Genomic DNA, 19,750 nt, shown 5'->3' on the forward strand with positions numbered 1-19,750 from the left:
CCCTGAGAAGGGGAGGGGGTTGTGAGGGTGGGGCTGGGTTGGGGCTTCGAGAGTGCAGGCCTTTCCCAGAGAGACCAAATTTGGTTAGCCCCCATGCTAGGCTCTGAGAGGCCAGGGTGTTTGTGTGTGCGTCTCTCTCTCTCTCTCTCTCTCTCTGTGTGTGTTTGCGTACGTCTGCATGTGCATGTATGAGGGAGGGTCCTAAGGGGGGCAGAAATCTGCCATAGGAATGGCTAGTGAAGAAGGGACAGATAAGGGAGGATAGGGGGGGATTAGCCACTGTTGCACCCACGTGATTCTTCTCCAGTTTGACAGCTTTGTCTGAATACACTGTCAGCTGGCGCACCCCCTGCCAAGCCTGCCCCACTGCCTTCCTGTGAATTATTGAACAGACTGAAAGAAAGAGAGGGGGGGGGGGGGAGTGAGACGGAGAGAGAGACAAAAAAGAGGGAGGGGGGACACTGCACCATTCCTCAACATCCAGTCTGAAAGACAGACAGACACAAACACAAACGCACACATCTAGATGTACTCACACATTCACTCTTAATGGTGATCACACTCAATTGAACAATGGCATGTCTGAACATAAATTAAAATTCCAATAAAAAAACATGCACACACACTACTCCCCCCTACTCACACACATACACACACTACTCCCCCCTACTCACACACATACACACACTACTCTCCCCCCTACTCACACACATACACACACTACTCTCCCCTACTCACACACATACACACACTACTCTCCCCCCTACTCACACACATACACACACTACTCCCCCATACTCACACACATACACACACTACTCTCCCCCCTACTCACACACATACACACACTACTCTCCCCCTTATCACACACATACACACACTACTCTCCCCCCTACTCACACACTACTCCCCCCCTACTCACACACATACACACACTACTTTCCCATCCATCCACTCACTCACTCACTCACTCACTCACTCACTCACTCACACACACACACACACACACACACACACACACAGATGCACTGGACATGACCAACCCACAAAACAATTCACAGGGCCCATCTATCAGTGACATCATGCACATTGGAGCATTGCTCAGTTGAGCGTGTGCTACTGCTGCTGTCTCCTTTGTACCTACTCTGCCTTGTCCTGTATACACGTCCACTGAGAAGCTATCCCCTCTCTGTCTCATAGGGGGCGCTAATGGGCAGTATCCGCCTGTCTGCCCGTGTTCTGGGCTTTGGCAGTGTCTCTGGTGTTTATTCCTGTGTGCCTGTAGGGCATGGGAAGGATTGGCACATCTATGGAGATATGCCCCCCTCCCCTTGCACGGCACACACTCCCTCTCTTCTCTCTCTTTGTGTCTGAGAGTCAGGAAGAGATTGTGTGTTGGTTACGGATTGCATCAGATGCTGAGGGAGAACGAGAGAGCGAGGAAGTGAGAGAGAGAGGAAGAAAGAGAGGGAGAGAAAGAGAAACAGAGAGAGGGAGTGAGAGAGAAGAAGGGAGTGAGTGAAAGGGAGAGAGAGATATCTGTGGAGAGTTAAAACATAGATAAGAACGAAGCATTACCAGAGACAGCTGAATGATTGGAGTGTATTGAAGACTCAGGCAGCAGGGCTTCTCCTCCTCTCCTGTACTCTATGCATGCTAAACATAGACGTTTGTTCGGCTGCACTACCTTCATTCATATGCATTTCTTTCTGTGCATATGGTGATATGCATACTGACACTGTACAGTATGTTCACAATTCAGTGGTGAGGGGCAAAGTTATTCTCTGGTCCTCTCAACTCACTCTCTGGTTATGTTTTCCAGACAAAGAATTCCCCTTTTTAGGTACTGTACAATGTGGGTTTTGTAGTGTGTGAGAATTAATTTTTCTTTGCATAATACCAACACTGCTCATGTGTGTATGAATATTGGTGTGTGTGCATGCGTGTGTCTTTACAGTGTGTGCGTGTGTCTTTACAGTGTGTGCGTGTTTCTGTACAGTGTGTGTGTGTGCATGTGTCTGTACAGTGTGTGTGTGTGTGTGTGTGCATGTGTCTTTACAGTGTGTGTGTGTGTGCATGTGTCTTTACTGTGTGTGTGTGTGTGTGCATGTGTCTTTACAGTGTGTGTGCATGTGTCTTTACAGTGTGTGTGTGTGCATGTGTCTTTACAGTGTGTGTGTGTGTGTGCATGTGTCTTTACAGTGTGTGTGTGCGTGCGTGATGCTCCTGGTGTAAGGCTGTCTGGATGACTTCCCTCGCTCCCCTCGGCCAGGAGGGAGCCAATGACATTGAGACATTAGCCATCTCCCTGGCAACGGACATTTGCTGTCAGGCTACATCACAAGGTCACGCCGCTACCTCAGGAAAGTAAAAAAAATAAGAACTCTCTCCCTCCCCTTCTCTTTCCCTCTTTCTCCTCTCCCTCTCCCCTCCGTCCTTCTCCTTCCCAAATCTGTCTCCCAGCTCTCTCTCTCCCGTCCCTTGTCTCTCGCCCATCTGTCTCTCGTTCCTTTCTCCCTCCCTCCCCTCTCTCTCCCGCATCCTTCCTCCCCCTCCGCTTTACATCCATAGAGATGCATCTCAGAGTGGCATGTTAATTGTTTCCCATTGCGTGTGACTGAGAGGATGGAACAGATCACTGGCAGTTCATTCTGCTGGCTTGACTGCCTCAGTGATTGTGGCACACTGCTAAGGGATGAGGAGGGCTTGCTCTGAGATAAGCCTGGTGTGTGTTTGTGTGTGTGATCTTGAGTGTGTGTGCATGTGCAGGTGTGTGTGTAGGGCTCCTGGAGCAGCGCAGGCATGTGCATCCAACAGTTTTCGTGGTGATACACTTGTACACTCTTAGAACAAAAATCTAGAGACTAAAAGGCTTCTTAAGCGGTCCCCATAGGACAGGGGTCACCAACCTTTTCCGAGTTCAGATCACTTTCTGTGCCCAAAAGCAAGCCAAGCTCTACCGCTCAAGAGTTTTTTGAAATCATGACTTAAAAAACACTAGCTTATGCAACATTAACATAGATTATCACTGCATATTGGCTCTGCTTGAATTGCCCTGTCAACGTTGATATTTTCAGAATATTTAGAAATTATATTTCAAAATAATTTTAGGTAAATGATCACACTGGTAATAAATAATTTGTTGTATTACTTGTGAGGCACAGCTGAATGAATGAGCATAATAACATTTTACTGGACTGTTGGCCTGGATCTGATGGTCAAATTTGATTTGATTTGAGGGAGGGAGGGAGGGAGGGAGCAGCGATGAAACTGCCTCTCACTTCCTCCCTCTGCTAAGAAAAGGGGACACAGTCTTTAAGTTTATGGCGAAACTCAATTCACATTGCATTATTTCTGCCTCTTGCACCAATTCATGTTGTTACTCCTAGGACCAGAGAAAGTAAAATATTCCTCAATATTAAAAAAGACACAGCTGCTAATAATAACAACTCAAGCTTATTGGAACACTTTGCAATAGGCTACTCGTTCATTGTAACTGCAGTGCTGGTTGTAGTGTGAGTGGAAGTAGGGAGAAAATGCATTTTATGGCTTATAGTAGTGTTGACAGTCCTGAATAACAACTTAAACATGAATTTACTTCTAAAAACAGCAGCTCTTTGCTGTATTCATTTAGTCTCTTTAGTCAGGGTTTAAAAAGTTTTGAAATCTCACAGTGTCAACTTTGCTGTGCGCTCGAGGCTTCTTTTTACAGCCTATGGCGCGAGTCAATTTGCACAGGCATGGTGATTTGAGATATATTTGTTCTCTGGGCCTGCCGAGTATCCAGAGTTCTACCTTCAGACACATGAAATGGTTTGAAACGGTTACACTGATTTTGTGGTGTTAGGGCTACTGAATCAAGTAGGAATGCTAGGGCTGCTTTGTGGTGCTAGGGCTGCTGAATCAAGTAGGAATGCTAGGCCTGCTTTGTGGTGATAGGGCTGCTGAATCAAGTAGGAATGCTAGGGCTGCTTTGTGGTGCTAGGGCTGCTGAATCAAGTAGGAATGCTAGGGCTGCTTTGTGGTGCTAGGGCTGCTGAATCAAGTAGGAATGCTAGGGCTGCTTTGTGGTGCTAGGGCTGCTGAATCAAGTAGGAATGCTAGGGCTGCTTTGTGAAGCTAGGGCTGCTGAATCAAGTAGGAATGCTAGGGCTGATTTGTGGTGCTAGGGCTGCTGAATCAAGTAGGAATGCTAGGGCTGCTTTGTGGTGCTAGGGCTGCTGAATCAAGTAGGAATGCTAGGGCTGCTTTGTGGTGCTAGGGCTCCTGAATCAAGTAGGAATGCTAGGGCTGCTTTGTGGTGCTAGGGCTGCTGAATCAAGTAGGAATGCTAGGGCTGCTTTGTGGTGCTAGGGCTGCTGAATCAAGTAGGAATGCTAGGGCTGCTTTGTGGTGCTGTGGCTGCTGAATCAAGTAGGAATACTAAGGCTGCTTTGTGATGCTGGGGCTGCTGAATCAAGTCAGAATGCTAGGGCTGCTTTGTGGTGCTGGGGCTGCTGAATCAAGTAGGAATGCTAGGGCTGTTTTGTGGTGCTAGGGCTGCTGAATCAAGTAGGAATGCTAGGGCTGCTTTGTGGTGCTAGGGCTGCTGAATCAAGTAGGAATGCTAGGGCTGCTTTGTGGTGCTAGGGCTGCTAAATCAAGTAGGAATGCTAGGGCTGCTTTGTGGTGCTAGGGCTCCTGAATCAAGTAGGAATGCTAGGGCTGCTTTGTGGTGCTAGGGCTGCTGAATCAAGTAGGAATGCTAGGGCTGCTTTGTGGTGCTAGGGCTGCTGAATCAAGTAGCATTGCTAGGGCTGCATTGTGGTGCTAGGGCTACTGAATCAAGTAGGAATGCTAGGGCTGCTTTGTGGTGCTGTGGCTGCTGAATCAAGTAGGAATACTAGGGCTGCTTTGTGATGCTGGGGCTGCTGAATCAAGTCGGAATGCTAGGGCTGCTTTGTGGTGCTAGGGCTGCTGAATCAAGTAGGAATGCTAGGGCTGCTTTGTGGTGCTAGGGCTGCTGAATCAAGTAGGAATGCTAGGGCTGCTTTGTGGTGCTAGGGCTGCGGAATCAAGTAGGAATGCTAGGGCTGCTTTGTGGTGCTAAGGCTGCAGAATCAAGTAGGAATGCTAGGGCTGCTTTGTGGTGCTAGGGCTGCTGAATCAAGTAGGAATGCTAGGGCTGCTTTGTGGTGCTAGGACTGCTGAATCAAGTAGGAATGCTAGGGCTGCTTTGTGGTGCTGGGGCTGCTGAATCAAGTAGGAATGTTTTTTACAGAAATGTTTGGTGAACGACTACGAATGCCTCAGAGATCGAACAGTCGATCGCAATCAACTGGTTGGTGACCACTGCCATATGACAACCCTTTGAAGAACCCTTTTTGATTCCAAGTAGAAGACTTTTGAGTTCTATGTAGAACCATTTCCAAAGAGTGCTCTACATGGGACCCAAAAGGGTTCTACCTGGAACCAAAAAGGGTTGTACCTGGAACCAAAAAGTGTTGTACCTAGAACCAAAAATGGTTATCCTATGGGACCAGCAGTAGAACCCATTTGGAACCTTTTTTTCTACGTGTAGGGTAGAGTTGTGTGGATCAGTCGCGTCACAAGAAGTTTCCCTCCTTTTTAAGCGCCGGGCTCTCTTTGTGGGATACTGCTCAGCTTAGCCCCCTTTCAAGTGGAAGATGACTGAAGAGCATGGAGAGAAAGAAGAAGAGGACACACTATGCCTTTTTCTGCCAGTGATTCACCAACCAGCATGTTGCATACCGCTGCTTAGGAATTCTATTAATGGCATCAGAATTTTCTCTTTATTTCTCTTCATTTGTATGTGATCAGGTTAATTCCTTGTGGTTTACATAAGCATTGTAAAGGATGGGATGAGTGCAGCATAGAACATAGAACACACACTGATTTATTTCTCAAATAGGATCATGTCAGAGTAATGCCTCGTCAATTTACCACTTAGTGACTTAATGCATCATGATGACTCACAGACATACTACTGTTCAGCTGAACAACAACTCTACTGGGGAATGGAACAATACCAGACGATGTGACCTGTGATAATGCTAGACTTGTTTTTGACACCGTCAGGGTTGGGGTCAGAATTGTTTCATTTCTAGCAGAAATTCTGGTGGAAATTCTTACATGCAAAATGTGGACAATAATTGTCAGTATTCTTTTCCCGTATCGCGCCTTCGTTGTCCCATGATATGGCCCCTAGCTGCCCACCTCCCCATCTCCTTCACCACCACACTATCAATCATTTAATAGGCCCGTTTATTGAGTGACAAAAAGCAGAGGGAAACATTTCCTTTATCCTCTGGGATTCTTATAGCGTCAGTAAACACCTCAGTCACTGAGCAGAGAGAGAGGATCAATAGAAATACAGATTATATATCACACCAGCACAGCAGCCACCGCATCCTTGTTTCATAGCTCTCCAAATTCTGTCTAGCTTGACTGTAGGCTATTTACCATCCACAGAGACGTTCCTTAAGCCCCGGGTTCCTGTAATATATTAAATGCAGCATATGATATATCTGTTATTCCAGGTCGCACGCTGTCTATCTAAAGCCCTGACCACTAAAAACACTCAAATAAAATAGTAATGAGAGTTATTTCCATTGATCAATGTGTGATGGTCTGTCATTTGTCAGAGTGGCAAGGAGTGGAATGTAATAGCAAGCTGAACAGAGATGCAATGTAATCGCTAGCTGAACAGAGATGTAATGTAATAGCTAGCTGAACAGAGATGTAATGTAATAGCTAGCTGAACAGAGATGTAATGTAATAGCTAGCTGAACAGAGATGTAATGTAATAGCTTACTGAACAGAGATGTAATGTAATAGCTAGCTGAACAGAGATGTAATGTAATAGCTAGCTGAACAGAGATGTAATGTAATAGCTAGCTGAACATAGCTGTAATGTAATAGCTAGCTGAACAGAGATGTAATGTAATAGCTAGCTGAACAGAGATGTAATGTAATAGCTAGCTGAACAGAGATGTAATGTAATAGCTAGCTGAACAGAGATGTAATGTAATAGCTAGCTGAACAGAGATGTAATGTAATAGCTAGCTGAACAGAGATGTAATGTAATAGCTAGCTGAACAGAGATGTAATGTAATAGCTTGCTGAACAGAGATGTAATGTAATAGCTTGCTGAGCAGAGATGTAATGTAATAGCTTGCTGAACAGAGATGTAATGTAATAGCTTGCTGAACAGAGCTGTAATGTAATAGCTAGCTGAACAGAGATGTAATGTAATAGCAAGCTGAACAGAGAAGTCATGTAATAGCGAGCTGAACAGAGATGTAATGTAATAGCTAGCTGAACAGAGATGTAATGTAATAGCTTGCTGAACAGAGATGGCAACCAGGCTAAATGTGTGGTGCTTTTTTTTAATAATTCAAAAGGACACCGGTGTGTGTACTGTGTATGTACATGACATGTACAACTAATGTGTCCTTGAACCAGGAGTCACCTCATTGGACAGCAGCAGCCATATAAATGGCTCTCTTTGTGTTTAAGAGCTAACATTGTGCTAGCTAGCAGCAACACAGGCTAAGGCCACCCACCAGACAGCTAATGAATAATGCAGAAGGCTGGGTGGCTGCATTCTCCTGATTTCCTGGTTAAAATGAGAGGCGTTGGGAAGGGATGGGAGAGGAGACAGAGGGCCTTCCTATTGGTCATTGTCAGGTTACGAGCACCAGCGTCGTTCTGTTAATCTGTAAAGAAGTCAGAGCAGATTGGAGCGGCCCGGTCGTCTAGTAACAGTCATCATCACCCAGACAGATTAACATAATTCACAATTGAGATTCCGTGGTGGCGCAGAGAGGCAAAGTCAGGTCAGTGAAGTGGTGGAACCGATTAGTGGGGCTCATCGGCTGGAGATTCACATTTCGCTAGTCAGTATAAATGCCCAAGGTGTGCTTAATATGCACACTAGTGTGGATAATGAAATCTAGCCAGAACACAATCTTATTACTCTCCCCTATATGATTCTCTCTCTCTCTCTCACTCACTCACTCACTCACTCACTCACTCACTCACTCACTCACTCACTCACTCACTCACTCAGAGCCAGTACTTTACATTAAACATCAGCAAGAGAATGGATTGCTATTGAGATGAACACAGTGCTCTCTGATGCATTTACTTGCCATTGTTCAGACCCCCCAGTGGTGCTGGTCCGTGTTGTGTGGCAGGCTGCTCAGTGTGGTGCCAATGTCACAGGAACACATGTTGTCATCTCGTAGACATCATCAGTGGCTCTTGTACGGAACAAAGTCATGCTCTGTGTGTGCACTGAATCTAACGTACATGTGTTCAAACAACCGTTGATATGTAGGGCTTTCAGCTAAGACAAATATATGTTGGCGCACACACATGCACATACACACAGTACAGTATATGGGTCATTCCACCAATTCGGTGCCTTTTGAGAAGTGTAACCTAATTTTAACATTCTATCATAAAGAGCACATGTTCAACTTCATAAAAACACGTTTTCCCATCTCAAGAGGTAAAAAAAGAATAATACGTGCCTAGTAAGTGCCAAATAAAGTAACAGGGATGACGAGTTCATCTTAAATCAAATAAAATCAAATGGAATTTGCCATCTGCGCCGAATACAACGGGTTTAGACTTTAACTCTGCGTTGTTAGGAAGGGCTCGTAAGCAAACATTTCACTGTAAATATTTAAGTTACACAAAAGGAGTCGAATACAAATAGCAATGAATCCCCTTGCAACAAGGGGGAATGGAAGCTTGTTTTGTACAACAGGGTGTGGTAATTGAATGTAATCCATGGGTAACAGTGTTATGATCAGCCCACTCAGTTTTCCACCACAAAACACTAGAAATAGACAAAAAGAGTAGAACCAGCTCAGCTGCTTTTACACTAGACATTAATTACTATTAGATGTTCAATGTTCCTTTTTACATTTTTTCAAAAAAAGAAATAGGTTCCCCATATTAAAACGAGAGTTCAGTTCACGTAACAGGGTTGACCTTAAAAAGAGTGACAGACGTATGTGAATCACATGAAATAGATCATCTTCACATTTGACTTTCTCAAAGCAACAAAATAGCAAGGGCTTTACAATGATGGTGAAAAGGAGGAGAAATCTTGGGGTCAAGTGGGTTAAAATCTTCCTAGAAGTCACAGATGGTGCAGTATTTTGGCAGTTTAGCTTTATTCCTATAGAACATCAGATTGATTTCATTCTACATGTGTTCTATATTAAAAGGCACTTCATTTAATTTAAGAGGCTTTTAGAAATCAATATTGGTGCACAATTTCTACTTAAAATATCAAAGGTACTCAAAAGGCACTCATTTCGTGGAACAACCCAGATGAAGTGGCTGTGTTTGGGTCCTATCCTGCTCTGCAGTGTCTGATTGCTTTGAGCATAAAAGCATTAATTGTGCTCACTACCAAGCCATTAAACCTGGCTGTGATCTCAGCTTTAAGTGCGGCGGAATCTGAGAGTGTGTGGCGTTGAATTATTCACCTCCCCCTCTCCTCTTTCTCTCCTTCTCTCGCTCTCTCCTCTTTTTCTCAATCGCTCACCTGTTCTCTCCTCTCTCTAGCGCTCTCTTTCTCTCCTTGCTGCTTTCACTCCCTCTCCCCTCTCTCTACCTCCAGTCCTGTCAGCCCCGGGGCTAGGCTTCACCATCATTTATTAATACCCGGCTTATACAGTACAAAGCACATCTCCGCCAAGCCTGCCTTCCTGCCTGCCTGCCACTAGAGCATCGTATGGCACACGGTACTGCACAAGCACCCCCTAGGAAACAGGCAGGGAACCCAGTGTCCACACACACTGACACACACATGCTTACTCTGCAGGAAAATTCCTTTGGAAAGGACAGGCTGCATCAATCTCACGGTTATAAGATCCTCTAGTTGTGTAGCTGCTCTCGTGGTCAGTCAAGTGCCATTTTGATCTTGTCGGTTCGGATTGTTGCTTGAAATGGAGCAAAGCATTATCTTATGATTGTTGTGATTACATGTATTGTCATTATTGTTATCATGCCCCATGTTGTGGAAGTATTTGGTACAGTGTAACAGCTGTATGTGCAGCAGTAGATTTACCAAGCGCTGTTAGCCAGTCTGTCTGGGTTGTAGACTTTCAGCTCACGTCCCGCTGCCACACTGTTGAAATATGAAAAGACTCAGCTAGTGTTCTGATTGCTGGATGTTTCACTTCCTCAATATAGATGAGGAGGGAGGGGAGAAGCCAGCTAGTTAGCTGGGCGGTGATATTATGTTCTGAACATTTTTCATGGAGATTTCCCTTGATCTCCTGCTCTGGCTGTGGTCAGGAGAAAGGGTCATGGAAAGGACTAATGTCCTTTTGAGTATAAACCGGGGGGTTGACTGTTGAGTAAATAAAATGACCAACGTGAAGAGGAAGTTGTGGGAGCTGCTGACACAGACGTATTAACGGTGTGTAGAGATAGTGGAATTGGAGACACTCCAGAGGTGATAGAAAGTGTATGAGAGGACAATTGTCAAAGTTATAGCGTTTATAGTTTAGAGTCCCGTGTGTCTCAGTTGGTAAAGCATGGCACTTGCAATGCAAGGGTTTGATTCCCACGGGAACCTGTACGAAAAAGCCCCAAAATGTATGCACTCAGTGTGTGCTAAATGACTAAGATGTAGATTGTATTTATGATTGGTTGATAAAGTGTTTATTTTCAGTATGTAAAACTAAGGGGAACAATAAAAAAAATAGTATATTTTGTCTTAAGTATTTTTCATTAGGCCACTAAGAAAATAGAAATATGAAAACTAGAGGTGACAATTTAGAAGAAGTTTAGCAAATCCACCAAACATTCTTACTGTCATTCATTCATTCCTACATTCCTACATTCCCTACAGTAGGGGAGGTATTGTGCCCATACTGCATTATACTGTTCCCTACGGTAGGGGAAGTATCCTACAGTAGGGGAAGTATTGTGCCCATACTACATTATACTGTTCCCTACAGTAGGATAAGTATTGTTCCCATACTACATTATACTGTTCCCTACAGTAGGCGAAGTATTGTTCCCATACTACATTATACTGTTCCCTACAGTAGGGGAGGTATTGTGCCATACTACATTATACTGTTCCCTACAGTAGGGGAGGTATTGTGCCATACTACATTATACTGTTCCCTACAGTAGGGGAGGTATTGTGCCCATACTACATTATACTGTTCCCTACAGTAGGGGAGGTATTGTGCCCATACTACATTATACTGTTCCCTACAGTAGGGGAGGTATTGTGCCATACTACATTATACTGTTCCCTACAGTAGGGGAGGTATTGTGCTCACACTGCATTCTTCTGTACATGACTACATCCCAAACGCCTGTGAGCTGTTGCCCACTCTTATGGATGAGTTCACACTGGTCAGTGATGCACGGTCACCATAGGGAGGCAGCATCAGACAACAAAGCATGCTTTTCATACAGTAGTGCCAAGGCTAGGCCCAAACCGACTGTGTGTGTGTGTGTGTGTGTTGGTGGGCTGACTGAACTCTTGACTACAGACTGTCCCCCAAAGGCGCCCCTCACAGCTATAAATAGCTCTTCATATGGCGTTCAGTGAGCGGGTGGAGGAGGACTGTAGAGACTGAAAGGATTGAGATTGGAGGTGTAGTTCTATAGAACAGAGGCCAGTGGGAGTTTATTGGCCTGATGCAGTAACGGGAAAATCAGGAAGTGTGTATGTGTGGTGTGTGTGTGCTTCAGTGTGTGTGAGTCTGGATAGCAGTGCTGGAACCGCCTGCTGTTATGACGCTATGTTTTTCTTGGTAGGCGTGAGGAATGTTTATGTAGGAGAGAAACTGGCCTCTCTCCCCAATCGCTCAGCGCCATCTTCAGGTCACATCAACAGTGAATAACATTACTGTAACAAGATACAGTACCTTCTGGCTCCCTGAGATATTGTCCTTAATTCTATTCCAAAACATTATATTCCAGATGTGTGGCTTTGGTATTGGACTGTGTGTTGAATTGGTGATCCATCATGGCTCTAACATAGGCCAGTTTCCTCGGGTTACAGAGATATTGCATAGGCACTAGGCAGCAGGGTAATCACATGGAGGTTACATGCTGGGTTTATTTACTGCTGATGTATAAATATGGCTAGCCAGGCGATGGGGTTTATAGATAAAAAAAATAAAAAAAGTACATTAATGGAGCAATCTCGTGGTTAATGATGTCCAGCCCATCCTCAGATAAACAGTAGATTGCAGTAATGTGTTAGCTATTACACATGTGTGATAAAGGAAAGACCACCGTGATAAATCCAGGAAGTGTTGCAAAGAGTAGAGGCCATACATAAACATTACTGCAATCAATCATAGGGAAATTAGGATTTATCCCCACAATAAGGACCTATAGGTTGGAAGATGAACAATAAGCCTATATGCTTTTATGAAAAGCCAAGGTTTTTAAAAGACAAATTATATGTTTTTTTACCTTACTGTATGTAGAAATCTGTAAGTCACATTTGACTAATTTGTAGTTTCCGTGTATTTCAGTTATCCTAGTTATCAAGTAACTACATGCTATAACAGCAACATATTGGAAAGTATTTCCAGAAATCTCTGGCCAAGATCTCTGGCCAACAACTTTGCCATGTTACTTGATTGTACTTGACAGCTCCGAACAGGGTACTCTGCTGTAGGACTATGACTGATGTTGTCTTTGTGTGTTCTCTGTCCCTACAGTGAGCACCTGTCGTGCTCCTTCACCTTCTTCCTGCATGGGGAGAGTAACGTGTGCACCAGCGTAGAAGTCGCCCAGCACCAGCCTGCCTACCACATCACTGACGACCACACCCGCCTGGCCCAGATCTCCTCAGCCCCTGTACAAGGTGAGATACTCAGGGAGGACAGAGAGACATAGGAGCCCACCGACCACTGGATGTCTTTATCTGCCTCTGTTTTAGCCTGAGCATCACTGTTATAACTATGTGTAGTCAAATCTCTGAAATACAACATGACAATGGTCCTTTCTGATATACTGTACCTCTGTAGTCCATCTATCTGACTCTCTGTCTGTCTGGCCATCCTTCCACCTGTTACCTGTGCAGTGATCCTGAGTCCGTACGGTCTGGCGGGCTCCCTGACTGGCCAAGCCTATAAGATGAGTGACCCAGCTGTAAGAAAACTGATGGAGGAGTGGAGCTACTTCTACCCCATGGTGCTTCAGCGCCACAGAGAAGGGGGCGCAGGCACGGGGGGCATGGGCGCCGAGAGGGAGGGCACTGACCGACCATATGACCCACACAGCCATGTGGCCGTTGAGGTCATCGTAGGTAAGTACGGTGACACTCAAAAAACTCTTGCCACCTTTGCTTGTAACTGAATGGACACACTTTGGTGTTTATATAGACACTGTATATGAATAATATGCTATAGGTGAGAATAGGCTATTGGTCAAGAGTATTTTTATTGTGTTACTGAAATGTACTATCGTTATCAGACCAAAAGAGGGAACAACAGGAAACAACAGCGATTTTAGTCTCAGCTTAAATTAGCCATTGTCTGTATGAGGATAAATAGTACTGGAGGTGGTTAATAAGTGGTGGATCCAGAGTTCTTAAGGGACAAGTGTTGTCTCTCAGGGTGCATTGAGGTAAGGAGTAAAGACTAGAGGAGAGGAGGGGAGGAAAGACTAGGGGAGAGGAGGGGAGGAAAGACTAGAGGAGAGGAGGGGAGGAAAGACTAGAGGAGAGGAGGGGAGGAAAGACTAGGGGATAGGAGGGGGAAAGACTAGAGGAGAGGAAAGACTAGAGGAGAGGAGGGGAGGAAAGACTAGAGGAGAGGAGGGGAGGAAAGACTAGAGGAGAGGAGGGGAGGAAAGACTAGAGGAGAGGAGGGGAGGAAAGACTAGGGGATATGAGGGGGAAAGACTAGGGGATATGAGGAGGAAAGACTAGTGGAGAGGAGGGGAGGAAAGACTAGGGGAGAGGAGGGGAGGAAAGACTAGGGGAGAGGAGGCGAGGAAAGACTAGAGGAGGTGAGGAAAGACTAGGGGATAGGAGGGGAGGAAAGACTAGGGGAGAGGAAGGGAGGAAAGAGGAGAGGAGGGGAGGAAAGAGGAGAGGAGGGGAGGGGGGGAAAGACTAGGGGATAGGAGGGGAGGAAAGACTAGGGTAGAGGAGGGGAGGAAAGACTAGGGGAGAGGAGGTGAGGAAAGACTAGAGGAGGTGAGGAAAGACTAGGGGATAGGAGGGGAGGAAAGACTAGGGGAGAGGAAGGGAGGAAAGACTAGAGGAGGGGAGGAAAGAGGATAGGAGGGGAGGGGGGGAAAGACTAGGGGATAGGAGGGGAGGAAAGACTAGGGGATAGGAGGGGAGGAAAGACTAGGGGATAGGAGGGGAGGAAAGACTAGAGGAGAGGAGGGGAGGAAAGACTAGGGTATAGGAGGTGAGGAAAGACTAGTGGATAGGAGGGGGGGAAAGACTAGTGGAGATGAGGGGAGGAAAGACTAGAGGAGAGGAGGGGAGGAAAGACTAGGGGAGAGCAGGCGAGGAAAGACTAGAGGAGGTGAGGAAAGACTAGGGGATAGGAGGGGAGGAAAGACTAGGGGAGAGGAAGGGAGGAAGGAGGGGAGGAAAGAGGAGAGGAGGGGAGGGGGGGAAAGACTAGGGGATAGGAGGGGAGGAAAGACTAGGGGAGAGGAAGGGAGGAAAGAGGAGAGGAGGGGAGGAAAGAGGAGAGGAGGGGAGGGGGGGAAAGACTAGGGGATAGGAGGGGAGGAAAGACTAGGGGATAGGAGGGGGGGAAAGACTAGGGGATAGGGGGGGAGACTAGGGGATAGGAGGGGGGAAAGACTAGGGGATAGGAGAGGGAAAGACTAGGGGAAGGAGGGGAGGAAAGACTAGAGGAGGGGAGGAAAGACTATGGGATAGTAGGGGAGGAGAGACTAGAGGAGGGGAGGGGAGGAAAGACTAGAGGAGGGGAGGAAAGACTAGTGGGGAGGAGGGGAGGAAAGACTAGGGGAGAGGAGGGGAGGAAAGACTAGTGGAGATGAGGGGAGGAAAGACTAGAGGAGAGGAGGAAGGAAAGACTAGGGGATATGAGGGGGAAAGACTAGGGGATATGAGGAGGAAAGACTAGTGGAGAGGAGGGGAGGAAAGACTAGTGGAGAGGAGGGGAGGAAAGACTAGTGGAGAGGAGGGGAGGAAAGACTAGGGGAGAGGAGGGGAGGAAAGACTAGGGGAGAGGAGGGGAGGAAAGACTAGAGGGGAGGAAAGACTAGAGGAGAGGAGGGGGGAGACTAGGGGATAGGAGGGGGGATAGACTAGGGGAAAGGGGGAGACTAGGGGATAGGAGGGGAGGAAAGACTAGGGTATAAGAGGGGAGGAAAGACTAGGGGATAGGAGAGGAGGAAAGACTAGGGGAGAGGAGAGGAGGAAAGACTAGGGGATAGGAGAGGAGGAAAGACTAGGAGATAGGAGGGGAGGAAAGACTATGGGATAGGAGGGGAGGAAAGATTAGGGGATAGGAGGGGAGGAAAGACTAGTGGAGAGGAGGGTAGGAAAGACTAGAGGAGAGGAGAGGAGGAAAGACTATAGTAAGGGAGGAAAGACTAGAGGAGAGGAGGGGAGAAAAGACTATGGGAGAGGAGGGGAGGAAAGACTAGGGGAGAGGAGGGGAGGAAAGACTAGGGTAGAGGAGGGGAGGAAAGACTAGGGGAGAGGAGGTGAGGAAAGACTAGAGGAGGTGAGGAAAGACTAGGGGATAGGAGGGGAGGAAAGACTAGGGGAGAGGAAGGGAGGAAAGAGGAGAGGAGGGGAGGAAAGAGGATAGGAGGGGAGGGGGGGAAAGACTAGGGGATAGGAGGGGAGGAAAGACTAGGGGATAGGAGGGGAGGAAAGACTAGGGGATAGGAGGGGGGGAAAGACTAGGGGATAGGGGGGAGACTAGGGGATAGGAGGGGGGAAAGACTAGGGGATAGGAGAGGGAAAGACTAGGGGAAGGAGGGGAGGAAAGACTAGAGGAGAGGAGGGGAGGAAAGACTAGAGGAGGGGAGGAAAGACTAGGGGATAGTAGGGGAGGAGAGACTAGAGGAGGGGAGGGGAGGAAAGACTAGAGGAGGGGAGGAAAGACTAGGGGATAGGAAGGGGAAAGACTAGGGGATAGGAGGGGGAAAGACTAGGGGATAGGAGGGGAGGAAAGACTATGGGAGAGGAGAGGAGGGGAGGAAAGACTAGAGAGGAGGAGGGGAGGAAAGACTAGGGGACAGGAGGGGAGGAAAAACTAGGGGATAGGAGGGGAGGAAAGACTAGAGGAGGGGAGGAAAGACTAGAGGAGAGGAGGGGAGGAATGACTAGGGGATAGGAGGGGGAAAGACTAGGGGGTAGGAGGGGAGGAAAGACTAGTGGAGATGAGGGGAACAAAGACTAGAGGAGAGGAATGGAGGAAAGACTAGGGGAGAGGAGGGGAGGAAAGACTAGGGGAGGGGAGGAAAGACTAGGGGAGGGGAGGAAAGACTAGTGGAGATGAGGCAGGAAAGACTAGGGGAGAGGAGGGGAGGAAAGACTAGGGGAGAGGAGGGGAGGAAAGAATAGGGGATATGAGGGGGAAAGACTAGGGGATATGAGGAGGAAAGACTAGTGGAGAGGAGGGGAGGAAAGACTAGTGGAGAGGAGGGGAGGAAAGACTAGGGGAGAGGAGGGGAGGAAAGACTAGGGGAGAGGAGGGGAGGAAAGACTAGAGGGGAGGAAAGACTAGAGGAGAGGAGGGGGGAGACTAGGGGATAGGAGGGGGATAGACTAGGGGAGAGGGGGGAGACTAGGGGATAGGAGTGGAGGAAAGACTAGGGGATAGGAGGGGAGGAAAGACTAGGGGATAGGAGGGGAGGAAAGACTAGGGGAGAGGAGAGGAGGAAAGACTAGGGGAGAGGAGAGGAGGAAAGACTAGGGGAGAGGAGAGGAAGAAAGACTAGGGGATATGAGAGGAGGAAAGACTAGGATATAGGAGGGGAGGAAAGACTAGGGGATAGGAGGGGAGGAATGACTAGGGGATGGGAGGGGAGGAAAGACTAGTGGAGAGGAGGGTAGGAAAGACTAGAGGAGAGGAGGGGAGGAAAGACTAGGGGATAGGAGGGGGAAAGACTAGGGGATAGGAGGGGAGGAAAGACTAGTGGAGAGGAGGGGAGGAAAGACTAGGGGATAGGAGGGGAGGAAAGACTATAGGAGGGGAGGAAAGACTAGAGGAGAGGATGGGAGGAAAGATTAGGGGAGAGGAGAGGAGGAAAGACTATAGGAGGGGAGGAAAGACTAGAGGAGAGGAGGGGAGGAAAGACTAGGGGAGAGGAGGGGAGGAAAGACTAGGGGAGAGGAGAGGAGGAAAGACTAGGGGAGAGGAGAGGAGGAAAGACTAGGGGATAGGAGAGGAGGAAAGACTAGGATATAGGAGAGGAGGAAAGACTAGGGGATAGGAGGGGAGGAATGACTAGGGGATAGGAGGGGAGGAAAGACTAGTGGAGAGGAGGGGAGGAAAGCCTAGAGGAGAGGAGTGGAGGAAAGACTAGAGGAGAGGAGGGGAGGAAAGACTAGAGGAGGGGAGGAAAGACTAGGGGATAGTAGGGGAGGAAAGACTATAGGAGAGGAGGGGAGGAAAGACTAGAGGAGGGGAGGAAAGACTAGGGGATAGGAAGGGGAAAGACTAGGGGATAGGAGGGGGAAAGACTAGTGGAGGGGAGGAAAGACTATGGGAGAGGAGAGGAGGAGAGGAAAGACTAGAGAGGAGGAGGGGAGAAAAGTCTAAGGGATAGGAGGGGAGGAAAGACTAGTGGAGAGGAGGGGAGGAAAGACTAGGGGATAGGAGGGAAGGAAAGACTAGAGGAGAGGAGGGGGGGAAAGACTAGGGGATAGGAGGGGGGGAAAGACTAGGGGATAGGAGGGGAGGAAAGACTAGAGGAGAGGAGGGGAGGAAAGTCTAGGGGATAGGAGGGGAGGAAAGACTAGTGGAGAGGAGGGGAGGAAAGACTAGTATTGAGGAGGGGGGGAAAGACTAGGGGATAGGAGGGGGGGAAAGACTGGGGGATAGGAGGGGAGGAAAGACTAGAGGAGAGGAGGGGAGTAAAGACTAGAGGAGAGGAGGGGAGGAAAGACTAGGGGATAGGAGGGGAGGAAAGACTAGAGGAGAGGAGGGGAGGAAAAAACTAGTGGAGAGGAGGGGAGGAAAGACTAGAGGAGAGGAGGTGAGGAAAGACTAGGGGATAGGAGGGGGAAAGACTAGGGGAAGGAGGGGAGGAAAAGACTAGTGGAGAGGAGGGGAGGAAAGACTAGAGGAGAGGAGGGGGAGAGACTAGGGGAGAGGAGGGGGGAGACTAGGGGATAGGAGGGGAGGAAAGACTAGGGGAGAGGAGGGGAGGAAAGAGGAGAGGAGAGGAGGATAGGAAAGACTAGGGGATAGGAGGGGAGGAAAGACTAGGGGATAGGAGAGGAGGAAAGACTAGGGGAGAGGAGGCGAGGAAAGACTAGAGGAGGTGAGGAAAGACTAGGGGATAGGAGGGGAGGAAAGACTAGAGGAGAGGAAGGGAGGAAAGACTAGGGGAGAGGAGGCGAGGAAAGACTAGTGGATAGGAGGGGGGGAAAGACTAGTGGAGATGAGGGGAGGAAAGACTAGAGGAGAGGAGGGGAGGAAAGACTAGGGGAGAGGAGGCGAGGAAAGACTAGAGGAGGTGAGGAAAGACTAGGGGATAGGAGGGGAGGAAAGACTAGGGGAGAGGAAGGGAGGAAAGAGGAGAGGAGGGGAGGAAAGAGGAGAGGAGGGGAGGGGGGGAAAGACTAGGGGATAGGAGGGGAGGAAAGACTAGGGGAGAGGACGGGAGGAAAGAGGAGAGGAGGGGAGGAAAGAGGAGAGGAGGGGAGGGGGGGAAAGACTAGGGGATAGGAGGGGAGGAAAGACTAGGGGATAGGAGGGGAGGAAAGACTAGGGGATAGGAGGGGGGGAAAGACTAGGGGATAGGGGGGGAGACTAGGGGATAGGAGGGGGGAAAGACTAGGGGATAGGAGAGGGAAAGACTAGGGGAAGGAGGGGAGGAAAGACTAGAGGAGAGGAGGGGAGGAAAGACTAGAGGAGGGGAGGAAAGACTATGGGATAGTAGGGGAGGAGAGACTAGAGGAGGGGAGGGGAGGAAAGACTAGAGGAGGGGAGGAAAGACTAGTGGGGAGGAGGGGAGGAAAGACTAGGGGAGAGGAGGGGAGGAAAGACTAGTGGAGATGAGGGGAGGAAAGACTAGAGGAGAGGAGGGGAGGAAAGACTAGGGGATATGAGGGGGAAAGACTAGGGGATATGAGGAGGAAAGACTAGTGGAGAGGAGGGGAGGAAAGACTAGTGGAGAGGAGGGGAGGAAAGACTAGGGGAGAGGAGGGGAGGAAAGACTAGGGGAGAGGAGGGGAGGAAAGACTAGGGGAGAGGAGGGGAGGAAAGACTAGAGGGGAGGAAAGACTAGAGGAGAGGAGGGGGGAGACTAGGGGATAGGAGGGGGGATAGACTAGGGGAAAGGGGGGAGACTAGGGGATAGGAGGGGAGGAAAGACTAGGGTATAAGAGGGGAGGAAAGACTAGGGGATAGGAGAGGAGGAAAGACTAGGGGAGAGGAGAGGAGGAAAGACTAGGGGATAGGAGAGGAGGAAAGACTAGGAGATAGGAGGGGAGGAAAGACTATGGGATAGGAGGGGAGGAAAGATTAGGGGATAGGAGGGGAGGAAAGACTAGTGGAGAGGAGGGTAGGAA

The 19,750-nt window shown here is 48.2% G+C and overlaps 1 protein-coding gene across 3 annotated transcripts in view; it reads left to right on the forward strand.

Moving 5' to 3' along the window:
- Positions 1-19,750, forward strand: part of LOC139388040 (mediator of RNA polymerase II transcription subunit 13-like) — a 149,084-nt gene that overhangs the window by 71,044 nt on the left and 58,290 nt on the right. For all 3 annotated transcript variants that reach the window (XM_071134535.1, XM_071134537.1, XM_071134536.1), the window contains exons 5-6: positions 12,723-12,868; positions 13,088-13,312. In XM_071134535.1, coding sequence (XP_070990636.1) covers positions 12,723-12,868; positions 13,088-13,312 — 371 coding nt within the window. The remainder of the gene's footprint in view (positions 1-12,722; positions 12,869-13,087; positions 13,313-19,750) is intronic.

The sequence above is a fragment of the Oncorhynchus clarkii genome, chromosome 29 (genome assembly GCF_045791955.1).
Source record: "Oncorhynchus clarkii lewisi isolate Uvic-CL-2024 chromosome 29, UVic_Ocla_1.0, whole genome shotgun sequence".
NCBI lineage: Eukaryota > Metazoa > Chordata > Actinopteri > Salmoniformes > Salmonidae > Oncorhynchus > Oncorhynchus clarkii.